Here is a 22,994-nt window from a genome sequence, read left to right as displayed (position 1 = left end):
TTCACCATTCAATGTGTATAACGTCTTTTCATTTATTTGAAATCAGATGGAAACGGCCCTGAAATATGGCCGTTACTTATATGGACGCTATTGTTTAAAGTTTAAGCAAACAGATATTAAACTCGGACCAGAGTTAAAATTATTTATTAAATAAATGAAGTGTTGATTTTCATTTTGCTGTATAGGTTTACATGTATCTGCCAAAATTACAATTTTTATATTCTGATTTTGTAAAATATTCGAAGGTCGTCAGTTACCTGTGTTTCCTATGAGCTGTCGGAAGTGACGCAAACAAAAGGTAAACTCTTCTACCCTGTTCTGTTGTGAGGCGGTGCATATGGAACGTTTATTAAGTCATTGTTGATTCATCTTCGGAATAAACAGTGTTATTATCTATATGTCAATAACGAAACCTTCCGAACTGTTCTCTCTTACGCTGGGGAAACTGTCTTTGCGGTAAGCTTATGCACCTGACTTCCACAATCATGCTAGTTAGCTAGCTAGCTATCTTTAGATATCGGTTAGCTAACATATGCCAGCCTTTCTCCTTTCGGTGTGCCGATGCTCATTGCACACAAGAACAGGAACCGAATGGTTCACTTGCAAGGTAAACGTGGATGTCAGGATGTTGATGCTAATCTGGTTGTCGCAATTCCTCATTTAGCCACCTAGCTAATTAGCTAGCACGGCTAGTTATTTGTTCCCAATGTTCAGCAAAGCCGTCACCTGCCTCTCTGGTAAGGAACTGTGCACTTGATTGCCTGTCTGCGTTTATGAACAATCTGGCGATAACTATCCGCTCCGTTTATTACGGATTATGATTCACAGCTTGGAGTTTTAAAGACAGTCCTCTTCCTGGCATGTTTACGGACATGGACTACGAACTGGAAGAAGATAAACTGTAAGTGAAAGCCACTGATAATGTGTGCTGATGTTACAGGTAACGCACATGCATTGGTCATGGTGCTAAACCGCCGTCGTTGTCCTTGCTTTATGATGATGCTGCACTGCTGCTGTAGGAAAGGCGACTGCGCCGTCCTCTTGACTGAGTGTTTGCATAATTGTGTGGTTTCTCTCGTGCAGGGGGATCCCCACTGTTCCTGGGACAGTGACTCTGAAGAAAGATGCACAGAACCTGATAGGCATCAGTATAGGGGGAGGTGCACAATACTGTCCTTGTCTCTATATAGTACAGGTAATATATGTGGATTAGATGATATGTATGCTATATAGACTAATCAAAGCTGATGTGTATATATAGTCTTTGTGTGTGTGTGTGTGTGTGTGTGTGTGTGTGTGTGTGTATGTATGTATATGTATATGTGTGTATGTATGTATATGTATATGTGTGTATGTATGTATGTATATGTATATGTATGTATATATATATATATATATATATATATATATATATATATATATATATATATATATAAACACACACACAAATGTTTGTGCTTGTGTATCAGGTGTTTGATAACACACCGGCAGCACTGGATGGAACGCTTGCAGCAGGTGATGAAATCACAGGTGTGAATGGAAAACCGGTGAAGGGAAAAACCAAAGTGGAGGTGGCTAAGATGATACAGACTGTGCAGGTAGAGGTGTTTGTGTGTGTTTTTGTGTGTGTGTGTGTGAGAGAGAGATCCAAGCTTGACTGGACAGTAAATATATGGCTTTAAATTACATTTTTTTTACATTTAAAATAAGTAATTATAAATTAATACTGACATTGTAAGAGACATAGTTTATGGGTATTTAATTGATTTAGTACTCAGAATTAGGTGGTGGAAAATTTGCATTGCTTAGATACACCAAAAAAAACGTTCACACTCCACTTTGTTTGAGGGGGTGGACCTGTATAGTGCTCAGTTTTATAGCAAAAAACAAAGTCCAATTTAATTCCCTTTAAAAAAACAAACAAACAAAAAACAACTAAAGCAGACGTCACTAATGGAGATTCTCTCTTTTGTCCTGCAGGGTGAAGCTGTGATTCACTATAATAAGCTGCAGGCTGACCCTAAGCAGGGCAAGTCTCTGGATATAGGTAAATACATGGGATACAGTAGAGTATCTTTGCTTATAGGTAAATACATTTAAGATTAAAATTCAATTTACTGTCAGTGCTTAGTGCAAGGCTTCAAAACAAGTGCATCTTTTACATATCCCAGCTTCTTTTTTGGAGGCTGGTCTCAGAGCACAGGGTCAGCCACTGCACAGCACCCCTGGAGCTGAAAGGGTTAAAAGCCAAGGGCTCAACAGTAGCTGCACGGCAGAAGCGGGATTCGAACAGAAAACCTTCTGATTGATAGTCCCAAGTCCTATCCACTAGGGTTCCAATACACATAGATAATATATAGGTAAATATACGGGACACATTAGAGTATCTCTGAATAATATGATGGAGTGAAAAGAGGTATGTGAGTGCCTTGAATGAATGAACACACATACACTGGTGTGTGTGCAAATAAGAGCAAGAAACATTAACAGACACAGAGGATGAATTAATCAGAGAGAACAACTTGATGCTGTGCAAATTTTTAAAAAAAAGATTAAGTTCTGATTCACAACAAACAAGTAATGGGTGATGAATGTTAAAGTTGCTGAAATATGGTCATCTGATGAAAGATGGTGGAGGAGTCTGGCATTTAAATGTGTGGGGGTGTGTTTTTTCTTCTCAGTTCTGAAGAAGGTGAAGCACCGTCTGGTGGAGAATTTGAGCTCTGGTACAGCAGATGCCCTGGGTCTCAGCAGAGCCATCCTCTGCAACGGTGACTCATGACAACAGCTCCTAGTCACACACACACAGGCTGAGTTTACATGCAGAGATTTCCACCAATCAGATCAAATTCATTCTGGTTCTAGGTTAAGAGTGAGCTGGTTTTATGCACTCTACTCAACAGTCTTATGACAGTCCCCATTTACATGCAGACTTAAAGTTTGAAACATAGACTTTGTTTCCTTTGCAGCTACAGACCAGTTCCTCTGTGCATCCATGTTGAACGTTGTAAATTCTTTTTATGTCTCAAATGCACATGTGCAGAACGTATTAGTTTCCAATCCATAATGTAATGGGATACATGTGTTTATATAGCTGTTATTCTTCTATTTAATGGATTATTTACAGTTTTACCCACCTCGTTCAATCAGATATAAATTGTATTCGGGAAGAACTCAATTGTAAGTCTATTGTGATTGAGGTGTATGCATGGACATGCTCTATTCCGATTCAGCTATTGGTCAGATTCTAAATGGATTATCAGGCAGCATGTAAACATAGCCTCAGACTGTCAAAGCACCAGTTCCACTGTGTACATGTCATGAGATCAGTCTGAGTCTTTGTCCAGTTGAACATCACATATGATTGTTTTTGTTTAGATGGGCTTGTGAAAAAGCTAGAGGAACTGGAAAAAACAGCAGAACTGTATAAAGGTAAAATGCCTTTTGTGTGGATCATATTTTTTTAATAAGGGAATGTGCTTGTCTGAATGAAAAGGTTTCCTTTCTCTCTGTAAGTGCGCACATGTGCGCATGCGTGTGTGTGTCTGGGTGTGGCTGTGGCTGTGGGTGTGGGTGTGTGTGGGTGTGGTTCTAGGGTTGATGGAGCACAGTAAGAGGTTGCTCAGAGCTTTCTTTGAGCTCTCACAGACACACAGAGGTGAGGCACATCATGACAGAATTACAGGAGACATACTTGTGTACTGTACTACACATAGTCTAATGATGCTAAATATATAAAAATACTGCTCATTTCTAATTTTCTGAGAGTACCTCTGCGCACTAGTGCATGTTCTATCTGTCTCTCTTACTTTCACTCCATTTGTCTGTCTCTCTGTCTCTCCCTCTCTCAGCTTTTGGTGACGTGTTCTCTGTGATCGGTGTCCGGGAGCCACAGGCTGCAGCGAGCGAGGCCTTTGTGAAGTTTGCAGAAGCTCATCGTAACATCGAGAAATATGGCATCCAGCTACTCAAGACCATCAAACCTGTGAGGAGCTCTTTAGTGCACCAACCACTGACTGAGCTGGCTTCATAATAGAATAATAAAACTTGTGAACATCCTGGGCTTTTAATCAACTAAAATATTAACATGGTGAATTCTAGTTAGTTAGAAATGCTATTGTTATGCCAGACAGATTTAAGTGTTTGTATCTTCTACGCAGAGAAGGCTATTCATAGGCTAAAAGTGTACTTGTTCAACACAGAGTGAAGTATTAAAACACATCTGCACAACAAACAAACAAAGGTTTCTGTACTTTTAGCATATAAACAAACATAATGTGGAAGTAGAAAACAACACATGTAGAATATGGAAAAGCAATTCTTGTAGTAACGATGGATTTTGGTCTTGGTCCTGTTCACAGATGCTACATGACTTGAACACTTACCTGCATAAGGCAATTCCAGACACCAGGCTCACCATTCGCAAATACCTGGACGTGAAGTTCGAGTACCTGGTATGAAACCTGGCAGGCTGTGCAGAAGTGAATGCACAACACCAGCACAACACTGCCAAATTCTGGAGAATTTTACTATTGGCTACACTGCATAAAATGAATTAATGAAATGTATTAACTGGTCCTGTGTGCATTCAACTCTGGCTTCGCATTTGTGTGCGTGTTCGTGTGTGTTAGTCTTACTGTCTGAAGGTGAAGGAGATGGATGATGAGGAGTACAGCTGCATTGTAAGTTACCCTCGTTCCATTCACTCTTTAATCTCACTTGTTAAGTATCACTACTCAGTAGAAGTGACCACATCCTTATTAAGCATGTTCACAAAAGGGTGCAGTGCATGTATGAACCTGCCTAAGACCAAACCTTCAACCTTAGCTAGAAGTTGCTCAGGACACAGTGAAGATAGCAGGGGGACTGTGTGACTGTGTGTGTGTTTGTGTGTGTGTGCGTGCGCGGGGTACAGGCGTTGGGGGAGCCACTGTACCGGGTCAGCACGGGGAACTATGAGTACCGTCTGATCCTTCGTTGTCGGCAGGAAGCTCGTGCTCGCTTTGCAAAAATGCGCAAAGACGTGCTGGAGAAGATTGAGCTGCTGGACCAGAAACATGGTGGGTTCCATAGCGTCTGAATCGCATCCGAGCCAGTGTGCTGCTCTTTAATTTGTGTTAGGTTTTCACAGTTTAGCACAGTGAACTGATAGGATACAGATATGATAGATAATGTACTTTAAATCCTACTGACTGCTATACTACCATACTACTTTGGATTTCGGTGAACTTAACCTTCGCTTTGCACTAGCTATGAGTGTAGTATGTACACTCAAATGTGGGCTAGTTATAAGGGAAGTGTTTCTCTCCTCGCTCCAGTCCAGGACATTGTGTTCCAGCTGCAGAGGTTCGTGTCAGGCATGTCACTGTACTACGATGAGTGCTACGCTGTGCTCAAGGAAGCCGACGTCTTTCCCATTGAAGTGGACCTCTCACGCACCACCATCAGCTACAGTGGCCAGAGCCAGTCCTATGAGGAAGAGGAGGAGGAAGAGGAAGAGGGGGTGGGAGACAGCAGGGAGGGGGGTGTCTCGACCGGCCAAGCAGAGAACGGCGCAGAGAAACTCATAGATGATGAGTGAGTGAAGTGAAGAAGTGAATCGTGGTGGCTAAGAGTGAAGTGGAGAAATGATGGTTAAGGAATGAAGGACTGAACGAATGAATGTATGATTGAAGTGTTGAGTCAATAACTGGGACAGAAGACAGAATAGTTTGGAAATACAGAGAATAAATGAGTGAATGGATAAAAAGGAGAGATAGTGATTGATGGTGAATGTATGAATTAATGTGGAGGTAACAATCCAAAGAGTTCATTGAGATTTGTTTAGCAAAACCAATGCAGAATTGGAAAAATAATTGTGTTCTTTTCAGGTAGTAAATTTATTATCATTTTTGTAGTATGTTGTATTTAAAATGTTTTTTTCTGACTTTACCTCTTAAAACCAACTCCAGAGTTAAAATATTGGATTTCATTAGACATTAAACAAATTTTCTATCAGGACCTTCCAGAAGGCTGGTATTCCACAGTCTGATTTGAGCACAGATATTCTCCATGGGGGAAACCAAGTGTAAAATTGCTTCATGTGAACAGTGATTTGGTCACTGATGTATACTGCCGCTTAAGTAGAAATAGAGATGAATGATGCTTTGTGATTGAACACTGAATTGTTTCTGTATGTGGGTTGAGGGTGGCCTCAAGTCTCTGCACTGTGTGTTGGTCTGAGGAATGTTCTTTTGCTTCTGACGGGTCAGTTCAATCTTTGTTAGTTAATTATTTTTCGCAGTCATGTTTTGCATGGTTACCTGAAATCAAGGGTAATTAAGCATGTACATTTTATTATTGATCTTTAAAGACCCATCCTATTTCAAATTTTTGTTTTATCATGGTAACACATTCTTACTACTGTATTTGAAGGGTGCCATTCTAATTCTGTTTCTGTAGTAACCGGGTTACTCTGATGGACCTGCTGTATCCTGCACCTATCATGAATGCCTGTCATTATCACAGCCATTTGTGGTAGATTTTAGCTGGAATTACAATACTTAGGAAGGCATATTACTTGCACAGAAATACATGCAACAAATTCATTATCTTCAAACTGATATGTTCTACTTTAAAATTTAAAGGACTTTTATTAATCTCTATGTATTTATTTATATGTGTAACTTTGCTAGATGACCTAAAAATTAAAAGTTGTTCTGAAACACCCTTGCACTGTGCTAAACGTTCCTAACTGGGTTGATTAGCTTTTAAAACCGCTATTAGTCTATAAACACGAAAAATCTGAATAAATGATTTTCTGTTTTGGGTTTTCATCATTTAATTTCCATGTTCTGTTTGGGGCTCTTTGTGTGTATGAAAGACTTTTATCTGAGTGTTTATCAATTGTTAAAGATATAAAGTCGTTACCATAATAGGGAAGAATGTAATAATTTATGAAAGAATAAAATTAAAAGTACTTGTTGCAAAAAGTATTACTTTAAGCAGCGGAACACGTAGCTGTGACAAACAGTAATTAACTACTGTTAGCAAGCTGTTTCTAACAGTTACAACTGCGATGTTTTTGGTTTTTCAAAATCGGTGGGAGAGTATGATCAAAATTCGAATCAAATTAGCGCTAGTTAGTTCCGTTTAACATCAAATACATGATCAAATACACGCGGTTGCCCCAGTGGCCTAATGGATAAGGCACTGGCCTCCTAAGCCAGGGATTGTGGGTTCGAGTCCCATCTGGGGTGTGTGTGTGTTTTTTTTTTTTTCCCTTCTCTTTTTAACCCCCCGATTGTTTAAACGTAACTGCGTAGGCACTAATAGCGTACACGTGTTTTTATTTATTTTTGTCTTTCTTTTCTTTACATATTAACAGGACCACGAGTTAGTGAAACGCACTGGAGACGAGGAAGTTTGTCATTCACAGACAACTTTCAGTTCTATTGTCAGTGACTGCAGTTGTATGCGCTGTTGACTAACAATGACTGCTTTGAAAGTAACTATTTTTATTTTGGCATGTGCTGTTGCGACGGTGGTGAAACTCGAAAGTAAGTAACTTGGTTTGCTTGACTTGGCTAGCAAGCAAGCAAGCAAGCAAACTTTACTTTGTTGGCAGACAGTGCTTCCTAACGCTAGCTACTTAACTATGAAACTCCCAAGATTGATTTTCGTTATTGAAAACAGTCATTGCAGATGTTAAAATCCGAAGAGCTCTTGCCAGATCGGCGGAGTTGGTATGTAGGAGACGACCTAATAAAGTGGTGAATGCTGGCTTGATTAGACATACCCTCAGTGTGCAGTTTTACTACTCGCGCCATGGCTTGTTTGCAGGAATTCAACGCGTGTTAGTAATTATCCCTTATCAGCCCAGTATAAAAGAGGGTACTTTAACTTCAAATCAAAAGCTAAGTTGATTACTTTTGTGGTGTTTCTTGATTTAAAAAAATCTTTATGTTCACTCGGTACAGGAAAAATGGCAGAAAGAGCCGTTATTGTAGGTCCTTTAGCGTCTTTCTTGCGCTTTCATCTTAACAGTGCATAACCTGTAGTACTGGTTTCTTGGATCGAGCCTCTTGAACAATTGTGGTGTCAATGGCGAATTACTAGAGTCTTTTAAATCTAGGCTTATTCTCAGCTTGGGTCTCGGAAACTGACCTCACCCGTTCCACCATGCACTCTGATTAGCAACGTGTTTGTTTGTTTGTTTGTCCTGCACCTTTTTACATCCTCAGTTGCAGTTCCACTCTTGGGATCGCGAAATAAATTTGTCAAAGTTCATATTTCATTACTAACCCAAAAGGGGAAGCATATCTTCTGTATTTTAAGAGGAAATGTGTCTGCTATAAGTTGTTCAAGGTTTAGATATTTTTAGAATATGTTGGCATAGCAGTATGTGTTCCAAACGTACCTTCACTTGCTTTTGAAGATAAAACAGACTTTTTTATTAATGTGTCCATGTTAAGTATATGTAATATAAATATTAAGATATTTAAGATAAACAATGTAAAAATTATATAATGGTAGTAAACATCTGGCATGCTCATTGTGACCTTAGAGAACTGGAAAAAAATCTTGTGCAGTTGTCCAAGTGAGTCTTCATGTGTTTTCTTTAGACAATTTGTCACCCACATTTGAGCAGTCATTCGCAAATTACGCTGCTAGTTCCATCCGTTCCTGTTTAGGTCTTTAATAAGATGGTGTGACACTACATGTGGTGTTTCTCCTGCATGCAGAGGTGCAGAAGGTGACTGTCTACTGGGATGCCACCCATAAGGCAGTGCTTCTGAAAGAGGGTGTGCTGGAAAAAGAAGGCGATGCTTATGGTTACTACAATGACTCCTTATTGTCAACGGGCTGGGGCGTGCTGGAGATCCGGGCTGGATATGGCAAGACTCCTGAAACAGATGACATCACCTACTTCCTGGCGGGCTACCTGGAGGGATACCTCACTGCCCAGTGAGTAAACAGAGCTGCAGTTTAAAAATTGAGGGCTGCCTTTTCAGCCACTCTATAACCAACCTCAGAAATGATCACCTCTAACCTCTGCTCCAGTCGTCCTTGTGCCCAGTCGAAGGGAAAAAAACCGAAATGCCATAGTGAATCGGGACCCCTAGGCCTCCGTAAAAGAGCCCAAGTTTCGTGTTGTTTAGACCGTAATCACTCCTATTCCACTGGAGCATCCTTCCTGCAAAATCAGTTCCCAGAACACATCTCTAATAAACATGACCTTCAGAATATGAGTTTTAGTAACTCAATCAGTTCCTAAATTGCTGTTAATCTCTAATAGTCATTTATTCTCAGCTTTTACCATTTTTAAGTAATAAGATTTAGAACGTATTATAATTATAGTGTCTAACTTTTCAGTTTAGCTTTAGGGCTGTGACAAATGTTTTACTTCATGCTGTTGACTTAGGAAGTTGTGCAATATTCATGTTAATGGACATCAGTTCTGCTTTTGATACTGTAGACCATAACGTAGTTATTGGTTGTTTAGAACAGTAGGTAGAGTTACAAGCAGTTCACAGAACCTTCTCAGTGAATAACGTTTCCTCCTCTCCCCATGTGACTTGTGGTCCAGAAGAGTATATTGGAGCCCAGTTTCTTCTCGGTGCATATTCTACTATTAGGGCAAACTGTCAGTTTTCAGTGTTATGCAGACAACCACAGTTAAACACACAGCTTTCCCTCTTCATGAAACCTAATGATGACTTCAGTATTTGTATTGACATCTTGTTATCATCTCCAATAAGATGCTAGTGAGATCCTGCTAGTGTTATTGATTCAGATTTTAGATTTGATGGGTCTGTCATGTCTGTAGTGTGAAGCAGTTACTTCCATCTTAATCATTACAAATCTTAAATCATTCCTTTTCGGACCTGAAAAAGCCTTCATGCATTTCTATTATTTTCTTACCTTTAGTACTGTAACAAATTTTTCAATAGGTTTAACCAATTTCTTGCTTTACCTACAGTTACAAACTAGTAGTCTAGAATGCCATTACTAAGTTATGTACCACCAGGAAAAGAGGCCACATTTCAACAGTCCTCTGGGGCTTAATCCATAGTCCCATTGGTTGCTAGTTAAATTTAGTCTAAGGTCAAGTTATTTGTTTGTTTTATTTACTTATTTATTTTTAAAGCACTTAATGGTTGAGTCCTCTATGCAGAGAAGCTCAAGGTCTTACTTGTGGTGGAAATTTAATGTTGTCTGATTTGTAGTCTGTGTTCTTCTCTCCAGGCAGATGTATGACTACTTCACCAACATGTATCCGCAGGTGATAACAGACCCCAAAACTCTGGTTGCTGTGAAGAACTTTATGATGTGAGTATGAACTGCTTATTGCTACTTAATCCAAATAAACTACATCCAAATTTTTTTTATTTGAATGTAGTCCACATCTGTGATCTCATTAACCAAACCTGTGCAATTTAGTTAACCAAAGGCTTTATGGAAACCTGTGTGGCCACTGATGAGTGAAACTAAAACTTCAAAGACATCAGATCTTCAGGAGGAAAGTTGGCCACACCTGGAGTTGTGTGTGTGTGTGTGTGTGTGTGTGTGTGTGTGTGTGTGATATTTCCACAGGACTCAAATTTATTTTATCTGTGATGTACACTATAAGGTGGTGTTTTGTTTGTTTGTTTGTTTTTCAGTAAGCAGGATGCATGGGCTCGAGAGCAGGTGAAGTTGACTAAGAGCAGTGATCCACTGTGGCGTCATGTAGGCTTCCTGCTGGCCCAGATGGACGGGCTGCAGGCGGGCATGGGTGATTGGGCCAAGCGCATGGGCCAGAAGGTGAGGAAGATATGGACCTTCTGACCACTGTAATATCAGGACATGCATCTTCCTGCAGGGACCCAACCCCAGTCAGACACATCCCATCCAGTTTATTATACTGTCACTATTGTAGTCTTTTACATGATGCTGTGAACCTGTATAGACTGGACTGGAGTATAGTGGTGATTCTTTCTCTCCTCCTTCCCCCTCCTTCTCCAGCCCCTGACCCAGTTTGCAGTGCAGTTTCTGAATGCGATCGGTGATCTTCTGGACCTCATCCCGGCGTTGGTCCCTGGTGCTAGAGTTAATCTGATGAAAGAGCCACCCATGGGCCACTGCTCCGCCCTCATTAAGGTACCAGCCACATTACAAATCTGTCAAATTGAGGACTAATTATGCAAATATCAACTCTCACTTTTAGTAGTAGCCCACAACCATGAAGCATTATTGATCATTATTGACATTAGTGTGGTTAATGGGAATAATGTATATTTTTGTAGATGAGGTTTAATAGTGCATGTGTTTAGGATATGATTCTTTGAAATTTTTACTATCTTTTAGTTTCTCTCTCTCTGTGTGTGTGTGTGTGTGTGTGTGTGTGCACTGCAGATGTTGCCAGGCTATGAGAATCTCCTCTTTGCCCACTCAAGCTGGTACACTTATGCTGCCACTCTGCGCATATTCAAGCACTGGGACTTCAAAGTCACAGAAGCACACACTGCTACTGGGAAACTTTCCTTCAGCAGCTATCCTGGTGTGTTCATCTTGCACATTTGTTCAAATATTGCAGACACACTAGTTTTAGTCCATCCATCCTTTATCAGATGTCCTCTTCATTGGAACCTTCTGTAGGTTCTTTGGTGTCTATGGATGACTTCTATCTACTGGGCAGTGGCTTAATGATGACGCAGACCACCAACAATATCTTCAACTCCTCATTGTTTGACCACATCACTCCTGCTAGTCTCTTTGCCTGGCAGAGGGTCCGTGTGGCCCACGCGCTGGCTCATACCGGACCAGAGTGGGGCCAGGTTTTCTCCAAGTTCAACTCTGGTGAGAACCCCACACTTCTGCTTGGAAATTTAGACAAAAATAAGTTATCTAATAAACAGTTACATAATGATTTAAACAGGTAATTGGGGCTTATTTTCATCTTGAGCAGGTGTTGCCCTCCCATTGCTGGGGTCAGGCACATGTTCAGTGTAACAGAGCTCTGTTCTCTGCCTGTCCTCTTTCTCAGGCACTTATAATAACCAGTACATGGTGTTGGACATGAGCAAGGTTTTCCTGGGTTCCAGTATTGATGATGGAGCTCTGACGATAGTGGAGCAGATTCCAGGACTCGTGGAGTACTCTGATCAGACGCAGGCACTGCGGAGGGGTGAGCTGCCACACGCAATGCCAAACGCATGTACATAAAAGACCTCTGTGTGTACCCCACTGGTATGCCTGCGGTGGAAGACGTGCCTATGCACTGTTGGTACATTCACTCTCAGAATGGCGTGACCCTGTTAAGGAGCATGCAGCTTTGATGAATGATATTCCTAGTGAGTTCAGACCATAATAGTCCCCTGTAATGCAAGGCTGTTTCCCTCAAGGTTACTGGCCATCTTACAACGTGCCCTTCCATCGGAAGATCTACCTGCTGAGCGGCTATGAACAGTTGTGGAAGAAATACGGAAATAATTTCTCCTATGACCTTTGCCCTCGAGCTAAGATTTTCCGGCGGGATCAAGCGTCAGTGACTGACCTTGCCTCCCTCAAGCACATTATGAGATACAATGGTAACTATGGCAGCAGCCTTCCTGATGACCAGTATTGCAGTGTCAAGTTAAAGCCCTGCATGTCTCCAGCACTGCACATCTGCATGGCTGTTATTTCTGGAAAGAAACTGAGCAGTTCTGCTATTACCAGTTGGACTGTAGCTCACCGTACACTTAGAGGCATGAAAAGGTTGACTTATACATATATAAATAAGAATATTTTGAGACATTTACCTTTCATTCTTGAAGAGAATCAGGCTCAGTCTGATGAAACTACCTCACAGAGGTGTAACACTTTATCTAAAGACAGTATTACTAACCTATTTACTACTTGTACACAATCTCTAAGAAGTATTCAAGTTTGTGTTTTAAACAAGAATTGGTGTTCTTACTGTATTGAGCAGGTTAATCTATGCTCTTTTATGATTTCATAGACTATAAGCATGATCCGTACTCTGAGGGTAATGCTTGCAAGTCCATCTGCTGCCGTAATGACCTGGTTCAGAAGCATGCAAGTCCTGGGGGTTGCTATGACACCAAGGTGAGATGCCTCCATCTTCTGTGCTTCTGCCCTCTTCTCAACCCGCAAGCTCCCTCTGAGGCTGTATTCCATAAGATGATTATGCCCCCAGCAGTGAGGCACTGCCAAGATTGGAAGGAGTTTTGGAATTTCAGCAATGTGACAGGACATTAAATTTTTCATTCTGTTTTCATTTAAGTTAAACCTGTTTATTTACCTGTATATATGTATAGGGGTAGATGAGGTATCTCTCATTTTAAAAGAATGAGAATGGTGTCAAGGTTTGAAAACTAGGTTCTAGTACATGTTTGTTAACTGGTTTGCTTGCTTTTGTCGAACCTGGGACTCTTGGTCTCTCTTCCCTGTAGGTAACAGATTTTTCCATGGCACACAAATTTGTGTCTGAGGCTTTAAATGGACCGACCACAGAGGATGGGCTGCCTCCGTTCTCCTGGGACCAGTTCAACAGTACTCTGCACCAGGGCCTGCCCCGCATCTACAACTACACCTTCATTCCCATGCAGCCACTGATGTTCACTCCATCAATCCCGGTGACTCCGGAAAATTCTCGGGTCACATCTGATTATTAATTCAATTATTTCTTCCTCAAACTTGCACAGTTCCTGCTTCAAAAGTGCAGCACTTCAGAGTCTTTGGTTAAAAAAACCCCCACACAAACTTGGAACTGTTGTGTAAAAAAACAAACAAACAAAAAAAAAAAACATGGCTCATTTAATAATTAATTTCTACAGAAAAATAACCTTTTGAAACCAGGAAGTGCCCCTTGAAAACATTAAGCCATAATGAATGTGACACAATGAATGTGACATATATCAGCTCTGATCAGAGATGTCTGACGAGCTGCAGTTGTGTTTTAACCTCTCAGGACCAGTGAATACCATGTACCAGAAGCAGGTATGCATTGCCAGGATTTGATTTTAAGTGTTCTTTGCATGGGTATTTTGATTTTTAAAATTAGTGTCTTTGTGTCAAGTTTGCTGTTGACAATGTATAGACTGGGATAAAATGAAATATTGCAAGAGTTAATCAAATGGAATATGCTGAAAATATTGTACATGAATTTCATATGCAATCAATAAAGACTGCCAGAGCATACTGTCTGCTGTGAATGTACAGGGCTCATGGAGCCATAGTGCTGATAATCTGACAGTTTTGTCAGGACTTGGCTTAAACTTTCCACTGCGCTCTTGGCACATATGCACAAGTTTGAACCTTTTTGAATTCTGTTTTGAGGGCCAATTATGAAACGTGCCACTATTATAACTTTTGTTTTCTGGTGCAATTATGGACTCCATTAATAATCCTTTGGTCATTGTTTTCACACCGTTCCCTCAGAGGGTGTGTTCAGATTTGGTAGCTTTGGTTTGATTAAAACGAACCCTGCTGCGTCCCCTCTGGTAGTGCGGTTCGTTATAGTAAATGTGAGCCAAATAAGCGGACCGAGACCACCTAAGCAGGTAGGTCTTGATCCATTTCTAGTGCAGTTCGTTTTAAGTATGAACACAATACAAAACAAAGGCACCTAAACAAACCAATGACCACCTACGCCATGGGCCCAAAGTCTCCTTTGCTTGTTCTGCTTCCTCACATCCCTCGCTGTCTGATGGTATCAACTACACAATTTATTAAAATGTTACTAGTAATTCACACAAACATGATTACACTTCAGGGGGTGAAATCCAAGGCACTATAACCTCACTCCCAAAACATTAGATCACTATACATGTCATTAGCAATTTGTTATGCCTTAGATTATTAATAACACCCTGCTACCTCCCTAACCCTGAATACTTGTATAATTTATAAGTAAATATACAGAAAGGAAAAACTGTAGTAAAGTACCCAAGTTTCCAGGAAAACAGGACGTTTCGGACAGAGGTCCGTCATCATGTCACGGAATGTTCCCCTCCCCATTGTTCACGTTGTACGGCCCGCCACGTGCTGTGGGAGTTCTTCCTCTCGTTTGTAACCACGCCCATGTTTGCATACACCTGCACGTGGTTTATCGTGTAATGTGTATGTATTTAAACCGCTGTGGGAGTGTGCACAGTTGTCGGTCTTTGTTCCTGTTTATGTTCACGTTAGTGCTGTATGTTCTGTTTGTAAGCTGTTGCCTGTGTTCACCTTACCTGTTTCACGTGAGTGCCAATGTGTTAGTTGTTCGTGTGTTTTTAATAAACATCTGTTTTCGTCGAGAGAGCCTGTGTATCCTACTCCTCGCCCTGCGGCACTCGGGCCATTACACATCAGCTGTGCACGCAAAGTGCTTATAAAGTGTATATATAATTTATATATACTCCTGTAAAGAACCTGTGTTTTTCTCCAGAACAATCATAACACTTTACCATTATAAATGATCTAACATGTACGTAATATCATGTTAACATGATATAAAATATCATGTTATGCGATACTCCTGAAGAATATCCCAAAGGGGACTGCTTGTTTGTTTTTAGTTGTGTGTGAGTAAGCGTTAAACACCAGACAGCGAGGTTTCACATGGTCCATTACATGCTCCATAGCTTTGATATAAATCAATTCATATCGTTAGACATTTCATAGTTTAAGCTATAGCTGCTAACCTGTCGCTCATCTATGAATGACCTTGCAGTATTGAGAGCATATGAACTCATCCTATATGACTCGTATGAGAATATAGCTGAGTATTGTTCGCATATTTAATCTATTAGGTATGCATATTGTGGTCTGTTTGTGGCTCCCTCTGTTACCATACCTGCAAAATCGTCCGGGTCTATTTTTTCTCCAACTGTTGACACCTTCCTGTTCACATGTTCACCCTGCTATCTTTCTCTCTCTGTCTTTCCGACATCTTCTCTGCTACCCCTCTCTGGGGAGCTTCTCAGTGATTCATTATTTCCTAAGTCAATAAAAAGAAGAAGTGAAATGTCCCTGTATTCCACTCTTCACTCTCTCTTGCGTTCTCTCTCTGTCTCCAACACACATTCTCATTGCGAACACTGGTTAATGCTTTGCTGTGTCCTGTTGGCAGTAGTTGTGGAGAAGCAGTTATGGAGAAACAGTCATGTTCACCAGGATTGACTTGGGACCCTCTTGTGAAGGATTGTACCACCCTCGATACCCTGGAGAAGCCACAGCTGCCTGTCAATGGTGAAGCCACTCCGTTCTGCTTGTCTCTTTGCTAAACTGTAATATGTACTTTGGCACAGTTCTCTTCCTACCTTTATGTTAAAACAAAAGGTTAGATATAGAAAGTGTCCACATGTGGTAGGTAGCTAGACTATCAAACTAGTGTGTTTGTGTGTGTTTTTGCATTGCTGTTGTAGCAGACTTCCAAGAAGCAAGAAGCCCCAGGTCCCCAGCAGGCTCCTGGTCTCAGCTGAACCCCACCATGTGGGTGTGTGTTGGGGTCGTGATGTGCAATACACTCCTGGCTCTCCTGCTGTGGTTCTTCATTTACAGACGACTTGGCCATAACACAGGTTAGGACACAGACGCGCACACACACACTTGTAAATGTATAGGACATGGGTTTAGTAATGATATATGTAATAACATGTATTATGTAAATTACTATGTAATCTTTCAAGCCTATCCCTAAATCCAACTGTAAACTTAATCTCAGTGATCAAAAAAATAAATGTTTTTAAAACATCCCTTTCATTTAACTTTTGTATATTTTTCACACACACAATTTAGAGAGAAGGAAAGAAAACCTGTAGAAGTTATTCTAAAGAAGCATGCATACACACATTTTATATATATACACACACACACACACACACACACACACACACACACACACACACACACACACTACAGTGCAATCATTTTAGGCAGGTGTGAAAAAAATGCTGTAAACTAAGAATCCTTTCAAAAATGGAAGTGTTAATAGTTTATCCATCAATTGACAAAATGAATGAACTGAAGAGAAATCTAAATCAAATCAATATTTGGTGTGACCACCCTTTGCCCTCAAAACAGCATCAATTCTTTTAGGTACACTTGCACAAAATCAGGGATTTTGTAGGATTATAGTCAGGTGTATGATCAACCAATTACACCAAACATTGATCATCAAACCAATGATCATCAATTTCACACATAGGTTGAAACACAGTGATTAACTGAAACATAAACAGCTGTGTAGAAGGCTTAAAACTGGGTGAAGAATAGCCAGACTCTGCTACCAAGGTGAGGTTGTGGAAGATGTTTGGAACAACCTACCAGGACATCTTGAAACCACAGTCTGCTTTGAAATCTTTGTCTGGTAGAGCCCTTGCTGATGCAGTATAACTACCTTGTGTCTTGTTGCTGTACTCAGTCTTGCCATGGTGTTTGACCTGTTCCACAACCTCACCCAGTTTTAAGCCTCCTACACAGCTGCGTATGTTTCAGTTAATCACTGTGTTTCAACCTATGTGTGAAATTAATGATTATTGGTATATAATTGGCACCTGTTTGGTATAATTGGTTGACCTGACTATAATCCTACAAAATCCCTGACTTTGTGCCAGTGTACCTATAAGAATTGATGCTGGTTTGAAGGCAAAGGGTAGTAACACCAAATATTTATTTGATTTAGATTTTTCTTTTGTTTGCTCACTTTGCATTTTGTAAACTGCTAAAAAAAATATATATATTTGTATGTTTGAAAGGATTCTTACATGAGAGAGAGAGCGAGAGATTCAACATTGTAGTAAAGTACACAGAGAAACAGAAAATTCTGCACAGCTAAAGAAGGACCTCTCTCAGAAACGTTCAGTTTCTCTGGAAACTCTGTGTACTTGACCTAGAGTCTTTGTTTTATCTGTTTAACTGCCAGTGTTGAGCTGTTAAATAAGACTGAATGCTATAGGACCAGACAGAGAAGCTGCTGAACCAGTTGTCGGTATAGAGCTCTCTGTTCTTTTGTAGTAAATGTACTCATTACAAAATATCTGAAGTTCTATTGAATTTTGTTGTTTATTAAAATGAATCAAGCCATTAAGCCAAACAAATGTGTAGCACGTACAGATGGACTATTCATTACATGCTTTATTTAATTAAGTTTTTGGATGGCTGGTTGACCAATGGATGACAATGGGGAGCAGAGCAATGGTAAACATAACCAGAGATTTGGTGTCTGCTCTGCAGGTAAGAGAAACCCAGACTCTCCAGCTGGCTGTGATCAGAATGGGACCTTGCTTAGGCCACCCTTGCTGAGAGTGAAAGGAGACCCTCCTGCTTCCTGTCCCCACACGAATGGCAGAATACAGGAAGTGTCTATCTGTGAAATGGGCCAGGGGTGGGACACGTGTACAGGAAGAGTGGAGCATGGAATCCCTCTACCTGCTACTGAGTTGGGAGACTCCGCCCTTGTAACCACCAAAACAGTGCAGCCTGTTGAGGTCTAACTGTATTTGGTATTTTGCTGGTATTATGAAACTAAACATCAAATAAGGATACTCTTTAGAGTATTAACAGGGTAATATTAATCTTCTCAATTAGTTTATGTATCATTACAACAGGTTTGGAGCGAGAGATTACGATAACTCCAAAAGCCCATAAGATCAATTGGTGCTGAATGCATCAGTACATACTAAACTAAATATTTCAGCATTATATATGGAACTAAATTGTAATTATTATATATCATAACATATAGTGCAAAAGCAATAAATAAATAAATAATAATTTAAAAAAATCCCAACAAATCAAATGTAAATACATATTCTAATGACAGGTAAACACCAGAAACAAAAGCACACAGACACCAAGTCACAGAATTCAACGGAAAGCACATCAACAAAGCAGATAATAAAGAAAAAGCACAACAGCACCTGGTAACTGACAACGCGGAAGAGGGAAGTAACTAAAGAATAACTACAGAATATTTATCACATGCAAAATATGAAAAAGGATGGTGTGTTTTGGGAGTTCACCTTTCTAATGAACAACCAAGCATAATAGAAACCTTAATATTTGTAAAAGAGATTGAATAAAAGAGACCCAAAGATTAGGTTATCTTGCCTGTAATTTTAGTAGTTATTGACTTATAATCCACTCTCTTATGATTTCAGTTGGTTTCTATATTTTGTCCAATGGAATTTTCATCATTAAGTACAGGTAAAGTCAGATAACTGACAACACTAAAGTACACTCCAGATAATGATTGCATTGCCACCATCTCCAGTGACATAGATTTTGCTAATATTGCTTATTTTACACTCAAATAATGTTGTTTTTTGCCTGCTCAGTTAGTTTTTTCTTTTGTCATTGTATTTATTAATTCAATTTTGTTGGTATTTTTATGTTATTGGTATTTTTATGTTTATTTGTTTGCATCTGTTTTTTTCCTTTTAGGTGTATTGATTTTTTACATGCATGCATATTTTAAAACATACATTTTGCCATCCTTCTGTGTTTTGTATGTAATCAGAAGTTTTCTGGTTCAAGCCCCACCACTGCCAAGTTGCTACTGTTGGGCCCCTGAACAAGACCCTTAACCCTCAATTGCTTAAGTTGCTTTGGATAAAAGCATCAGGTAAATGTAATGCACTCCCCCTGGTGATAGAAAAAGGACAGCACATTTGCTAATCTGAGCACTCATGGCTCACGTAAAGCTTCTACCTTATGACATCTATTGTAATTTTTTCTCGTCATTTCTCACTTGCCATTATTTCATGCCCCTGAGCCCAAATTGTTATGAGGAGATTGTGGAAAAATGTATGAATATATTTACTGTGAAAAAAAGTTTAATTTGGTTCAGTGAAAAAAAAGAAAGGAGTGAACTAAGGTCTTGTTTTATTTGTTTGTTTAACTTCGTTCATTCATGAAGTTCCTTTCTGTATGTATAGATTTATAGCGAGGGTTGGGCAGTCACAGTGATGACATCAGGTTAGAATTTAGACAACTTTGCCTTGCTGATTTCTTTAGTTTGATTTACATACAAAGATAGAGGAATATAGATGTGGCTTACTATAGATGTTGGACTTGCTGATATTTATGGATTTTTGAATCCAAGAAATGGACGAAATCATCAAGAAATGCCAACTACACAATGCAAAGTAGCTGATAAGCTCAACAACGCATGTGTAACATAATATGAAGCAAGTCAAGACTTTTGAGGGGAAGTATTTTGTTTAATAGGGGCAAATCCAACACTGTGATCCTTTCAGCAGTCCATAATCATGAGGCCGATACTCAGAATCAAAACTAGCATACATGCACACACACATAAAAACAAACAAACAAACAACCAAAAAACAACATACATGCCAAAATATTTGTCAATGAAATGTTAACATGGAATAATGGGATTAACAAAGACTGTTTACACTGAAATTTTTATTGTACAAAGAATTTACAGAATATAATTTACAAAACATACTTTTTTTGTTTTAACATGGTTCAAAGATTAACACCTCCTGGAATTTAGCACACAATACATTCCAGAAGTATTAAAAGAAGTGTTATTAAATCATATGTTTACGAAATGAAATGGTTTAATGTGTGTGTTTAATGTACAGAAGCTAGAAATAATTATATGAATATCTATACACACACACACACACACACACACACACACACACACACACACACACGTGTGTATGTGTGTGTGTGTATAGATTGGGCTTTTCGACCCTGGTTGAGAATTAATCACTACTTCACTGACTGTCAACTCTTGCCCTGAGGACTCACTATCCTGCACAGGTTTATACATTGTCTAACCCAACACTCCTGATGCATTTTATTGGCATGTTTTGATTAATTACTCAAATAAGGAGTGTTGTGGTAGGCAACACTAGAAACTATAGAGGGCAGGGGGTTGAGAACCACTGCTTAATTTAACCCGTGCCTTAACTAGTGCATTGTTTTGATAGTTTGACAACAGGCATGCCACTGTAAACATCTGGCTAATGTTTACTGTGTGGGAAAGGGAGACGACACCATCATACAACTTTTGTTTTATTCTCCTAATTACACTTTACACATGTACTCTCAGTTGTGCTAAGGATTGGGTTTCAGTAACCTGGTTTGCAGGCATCTGATTTTACTTTGATAAAAACAGTGGGCAGTAGACTTTGCACTTAATGCAGTTAGTAATGAGGAAGTCCTTGTCAACCACTACTGCCATTTCTTCAGTGAACCAGTTTGCCAACCCTGACTTTTTGAATAACTCGGTCACTCACTGACCCAGCATACAGTGAGAAGACAAATGTCACCACACCATGTGGGGCTATGCCAACCAGGCCCTCCATGGCGTAGTGAGATTTGTATATGGAGTACATTTCACTTTGAGGGAATGGTGATGATGGTGTTTGACACTTTAGGTCAGTGCAGTCCATGATAATCTGAGTGTCAGGAAAGTCTTGGAATTCTTTAGCGAAGTTGTTTTTCACTTCCCTTAGTGACAGCCAAATACACTCAAGAACTGTGTACATGTAGTTTGTCTGTGTCCAAATAATTTGACTCACTGTGGAAGGATGAATGCTAAAGCCATGTCCCAATTCTGTCTCCTTCAAACCGGCAGAGAGGTGGACAAGGAAAAGGGAAAATTAATCAGTGGGCTGGAGCACCTGCCTCTGAAGGTAGTAATGTATATTGTGAAATATTATACAATTATGACATGGACAAACTACCTCCATTAAATTATATTGAAGTTATATTATTATATCAAAGCATTCAAAGACCTTCCTGACACAGGTAATCTCAGACTGGACTGAGCTCAGGTGTCAAGACACCGCAATCTCCACTCCTACAAGGTGAGGCTCTATACTACATTCTAGCTAATACCACATTTATATCATCTAATCATTTATTCCAACTATTAATATGCTATGGAAACATGATCATCTATAGAGCAGGAGTCATCAGTTCCAGTCTTGGAGGGCTAGTGTCCAGTACAGCTACTGATTGCTGGATACTGACTCTCCAGACATCCAAGACTGGAACTGATTAACTGTGATACAGTAAATAAAATATGACCTACTCCTGACAGCTGTGAATGGATATAATGTTGCTTGGGACTTAATCCATTTTGTGGATGGATGGCTCAATGAGCCACCAAAATGCTATTAAGTGGTCATAGCTTTGGAATCTGTTCGCAAACATGTTTTATTAACCTTTTAAGCATCAAATTAGTTATCAAAGTGTCAGCGCATTGCATCTATTGTGGTGTTTACTACACGTTACCTGGTGTAAAATCAAATATCCTTGTCGGAGTCGGCAAAACTGCTGCAGTCTAAAAAGTTAGCTGGATGCGTAGTTCCTGCAGCCGATTTCTCAGCTGCTCTGCTTCAGGAGAGAGAGCTTCATTTTTTGTGCAAGACATGTCCAGCGATGATGGCTCGGGGACAGCACAGTAATCATGGTCCATTGTAAGTTTTGTTGATGGATCTTCCAGGTTGATATGTTCTCTCCTCTCCCACACACAGCGCCGCAGTGCCTGAATCCTGTAAGCAACGGCACTGCACCTTTCGCCAGTCTTCTCTGACATTTTGTGGTTTGGGGTTCAACCAAGTGGTCTGGTATGAAATGTTTGTTACAGACCTTTGAATGCCTTGAAATAGTAAAGGTCCCGATGAATGTTTAGCCACCGTCTCCTGAGTTGATTTTGGGCTGTGAAGCTATGGTAACTTAAATTTCCATTAAACTTTGCAGATGCCTATCATATTTTAATCAAATGCTAGCAAAAAAGGTAAGGTTTTGAGTATGCTGATTAATGTAAACAATAATGCCGGAAATGTAGAAACGGTAGTGGAAAACGGAAGTGTGTCACAGCCATAAATGCAAGGAATCTATTGTAGTTTCTTATGAGGAGGATGACACACGAGAGGTGTTTTATAAGAAACATGTTTACCTCTTATTCCTTCCCTTATATATATATATATATATATATATATATATATATATATATATATATATATATATATATATATATATATATATATATACTGCAA

The 22,994-nt window shown here is 39.7% G+C and overlaps 3 protein-coding genes and 1 non-coding gene across 4 annotated transcripts; all 4 read left to right on the top strand.

The window, feature by feature from the left end:
- The first annotated feature begins 286 nt into the window (after positions 1–286).
- Positions 287–6,818, top strand: pick1 (protein interacting with prkca 1). Its single transcript, XM_027028329.2, has 13 exons — positions 287–456; positions 829–901; positions 1,084–1,195; positions 1,470–1,598; positions 1,981–2,047; positions 2,682–2,771; positions 3,379–3,432; positions 3,596–3,658; positions 3,852–3,985; positions 4,362–4,454; positions 4,632–4,682; positions 4,916–5,060; positions 5,319–6,818. The coding sequence occupies exons 2-13, from the start codon at positions 861–863 to the stop codon at positions 5,579–5,581; spliced, it is 1,242 nt and encodes a 413-aa protein (XP_026884130.2). The 5' UTR covers positions 287–456; positions 829–860; the 3' UTR covers positions 5,582–6,818.
- A 347-nt stretch (positions 6,819–7,165) lies between these two features.
- trnar-ccu lies at positions 7,166–7,238 on the top strand. Its single transcript has one exon. It is a non-coding gene; the product is annotated as a tRNA-Arg (tRNA).
- A 39-nt stretch (positions 7,239–7,277) lies between these two features.
- plbd1 (phospholipase B domain containing 1) lies at positions 7,278–14,164 on the top strand. The gene is made up of 11 exons (XM_027028325.2): positions 7,278–7,538; positions 8,724–8,946; positions 10,228–10,311; positions 10,644–10,785; positions 10,987–11,121; positions 11,377–11,521; positions 11,620–11,820; positions 12,008–12,148; positions 12,366–12,551; positions 12,965–13,071; positions 13,419–14,164. The coding sequence occupies exons 1-11, from the start codon at positions 7,472–7,474 to the stop codon at positions 13,638–13,640; spliced, it is 1,653 nt and encodes a 550-aa protein (XP_026884126.2). The 5' UTR covers positions 7,278–7,471; the 3' UTR covers positions 13,641–14,164.
- A 1,005-nt stretch (positions 14,165–15,169) lies between these two features.
- Positions 15,170–18,736, top strand: LOC118241261 (tumor necrosis factor receptor superfamily member 13C-like). The gene is made up of 4 exons (XM_035525670.1): positions 15,170–15,209; positions 16,085–16,200; positions 16,377–16,532; positions 18,187–18,736. The coding sequence occupies exons 2-4, from the start codon at positions 16,101–16,103 to the stop codon at positions 18,444–18,446; spliced, it is 516 nt and encodes a 171-aa protein (XP_035381563.1). The 5' UTR covers positions 15,170–15,209; positions 16,085–16,100; the 3' UTR covers positions 18,447–18,736.
- The last annotated feature ends 4,258 nt before the right edge of the window (positions 18,737–22,994 follow it).

Source organism: Electrophorus electricus, chromosome 4, assembly GCF_013358815.1.
Source record: "Electrophorus electricus isolate fEleEle1 chromosome 4, fEleEle1.pri, whole genome shotgun sequence".
Lineage (NCBI taxonomy): Eukaryota > Metazoa > Chordata > Actinopteri > Gymnotiformes > Gymnotidae > Electrophorus > Electrophorus electricus.
Note: the sequence above shows the minus strand (reverse complement) of the source record. Positions and strands in the feature narration are given on the sequence as shown.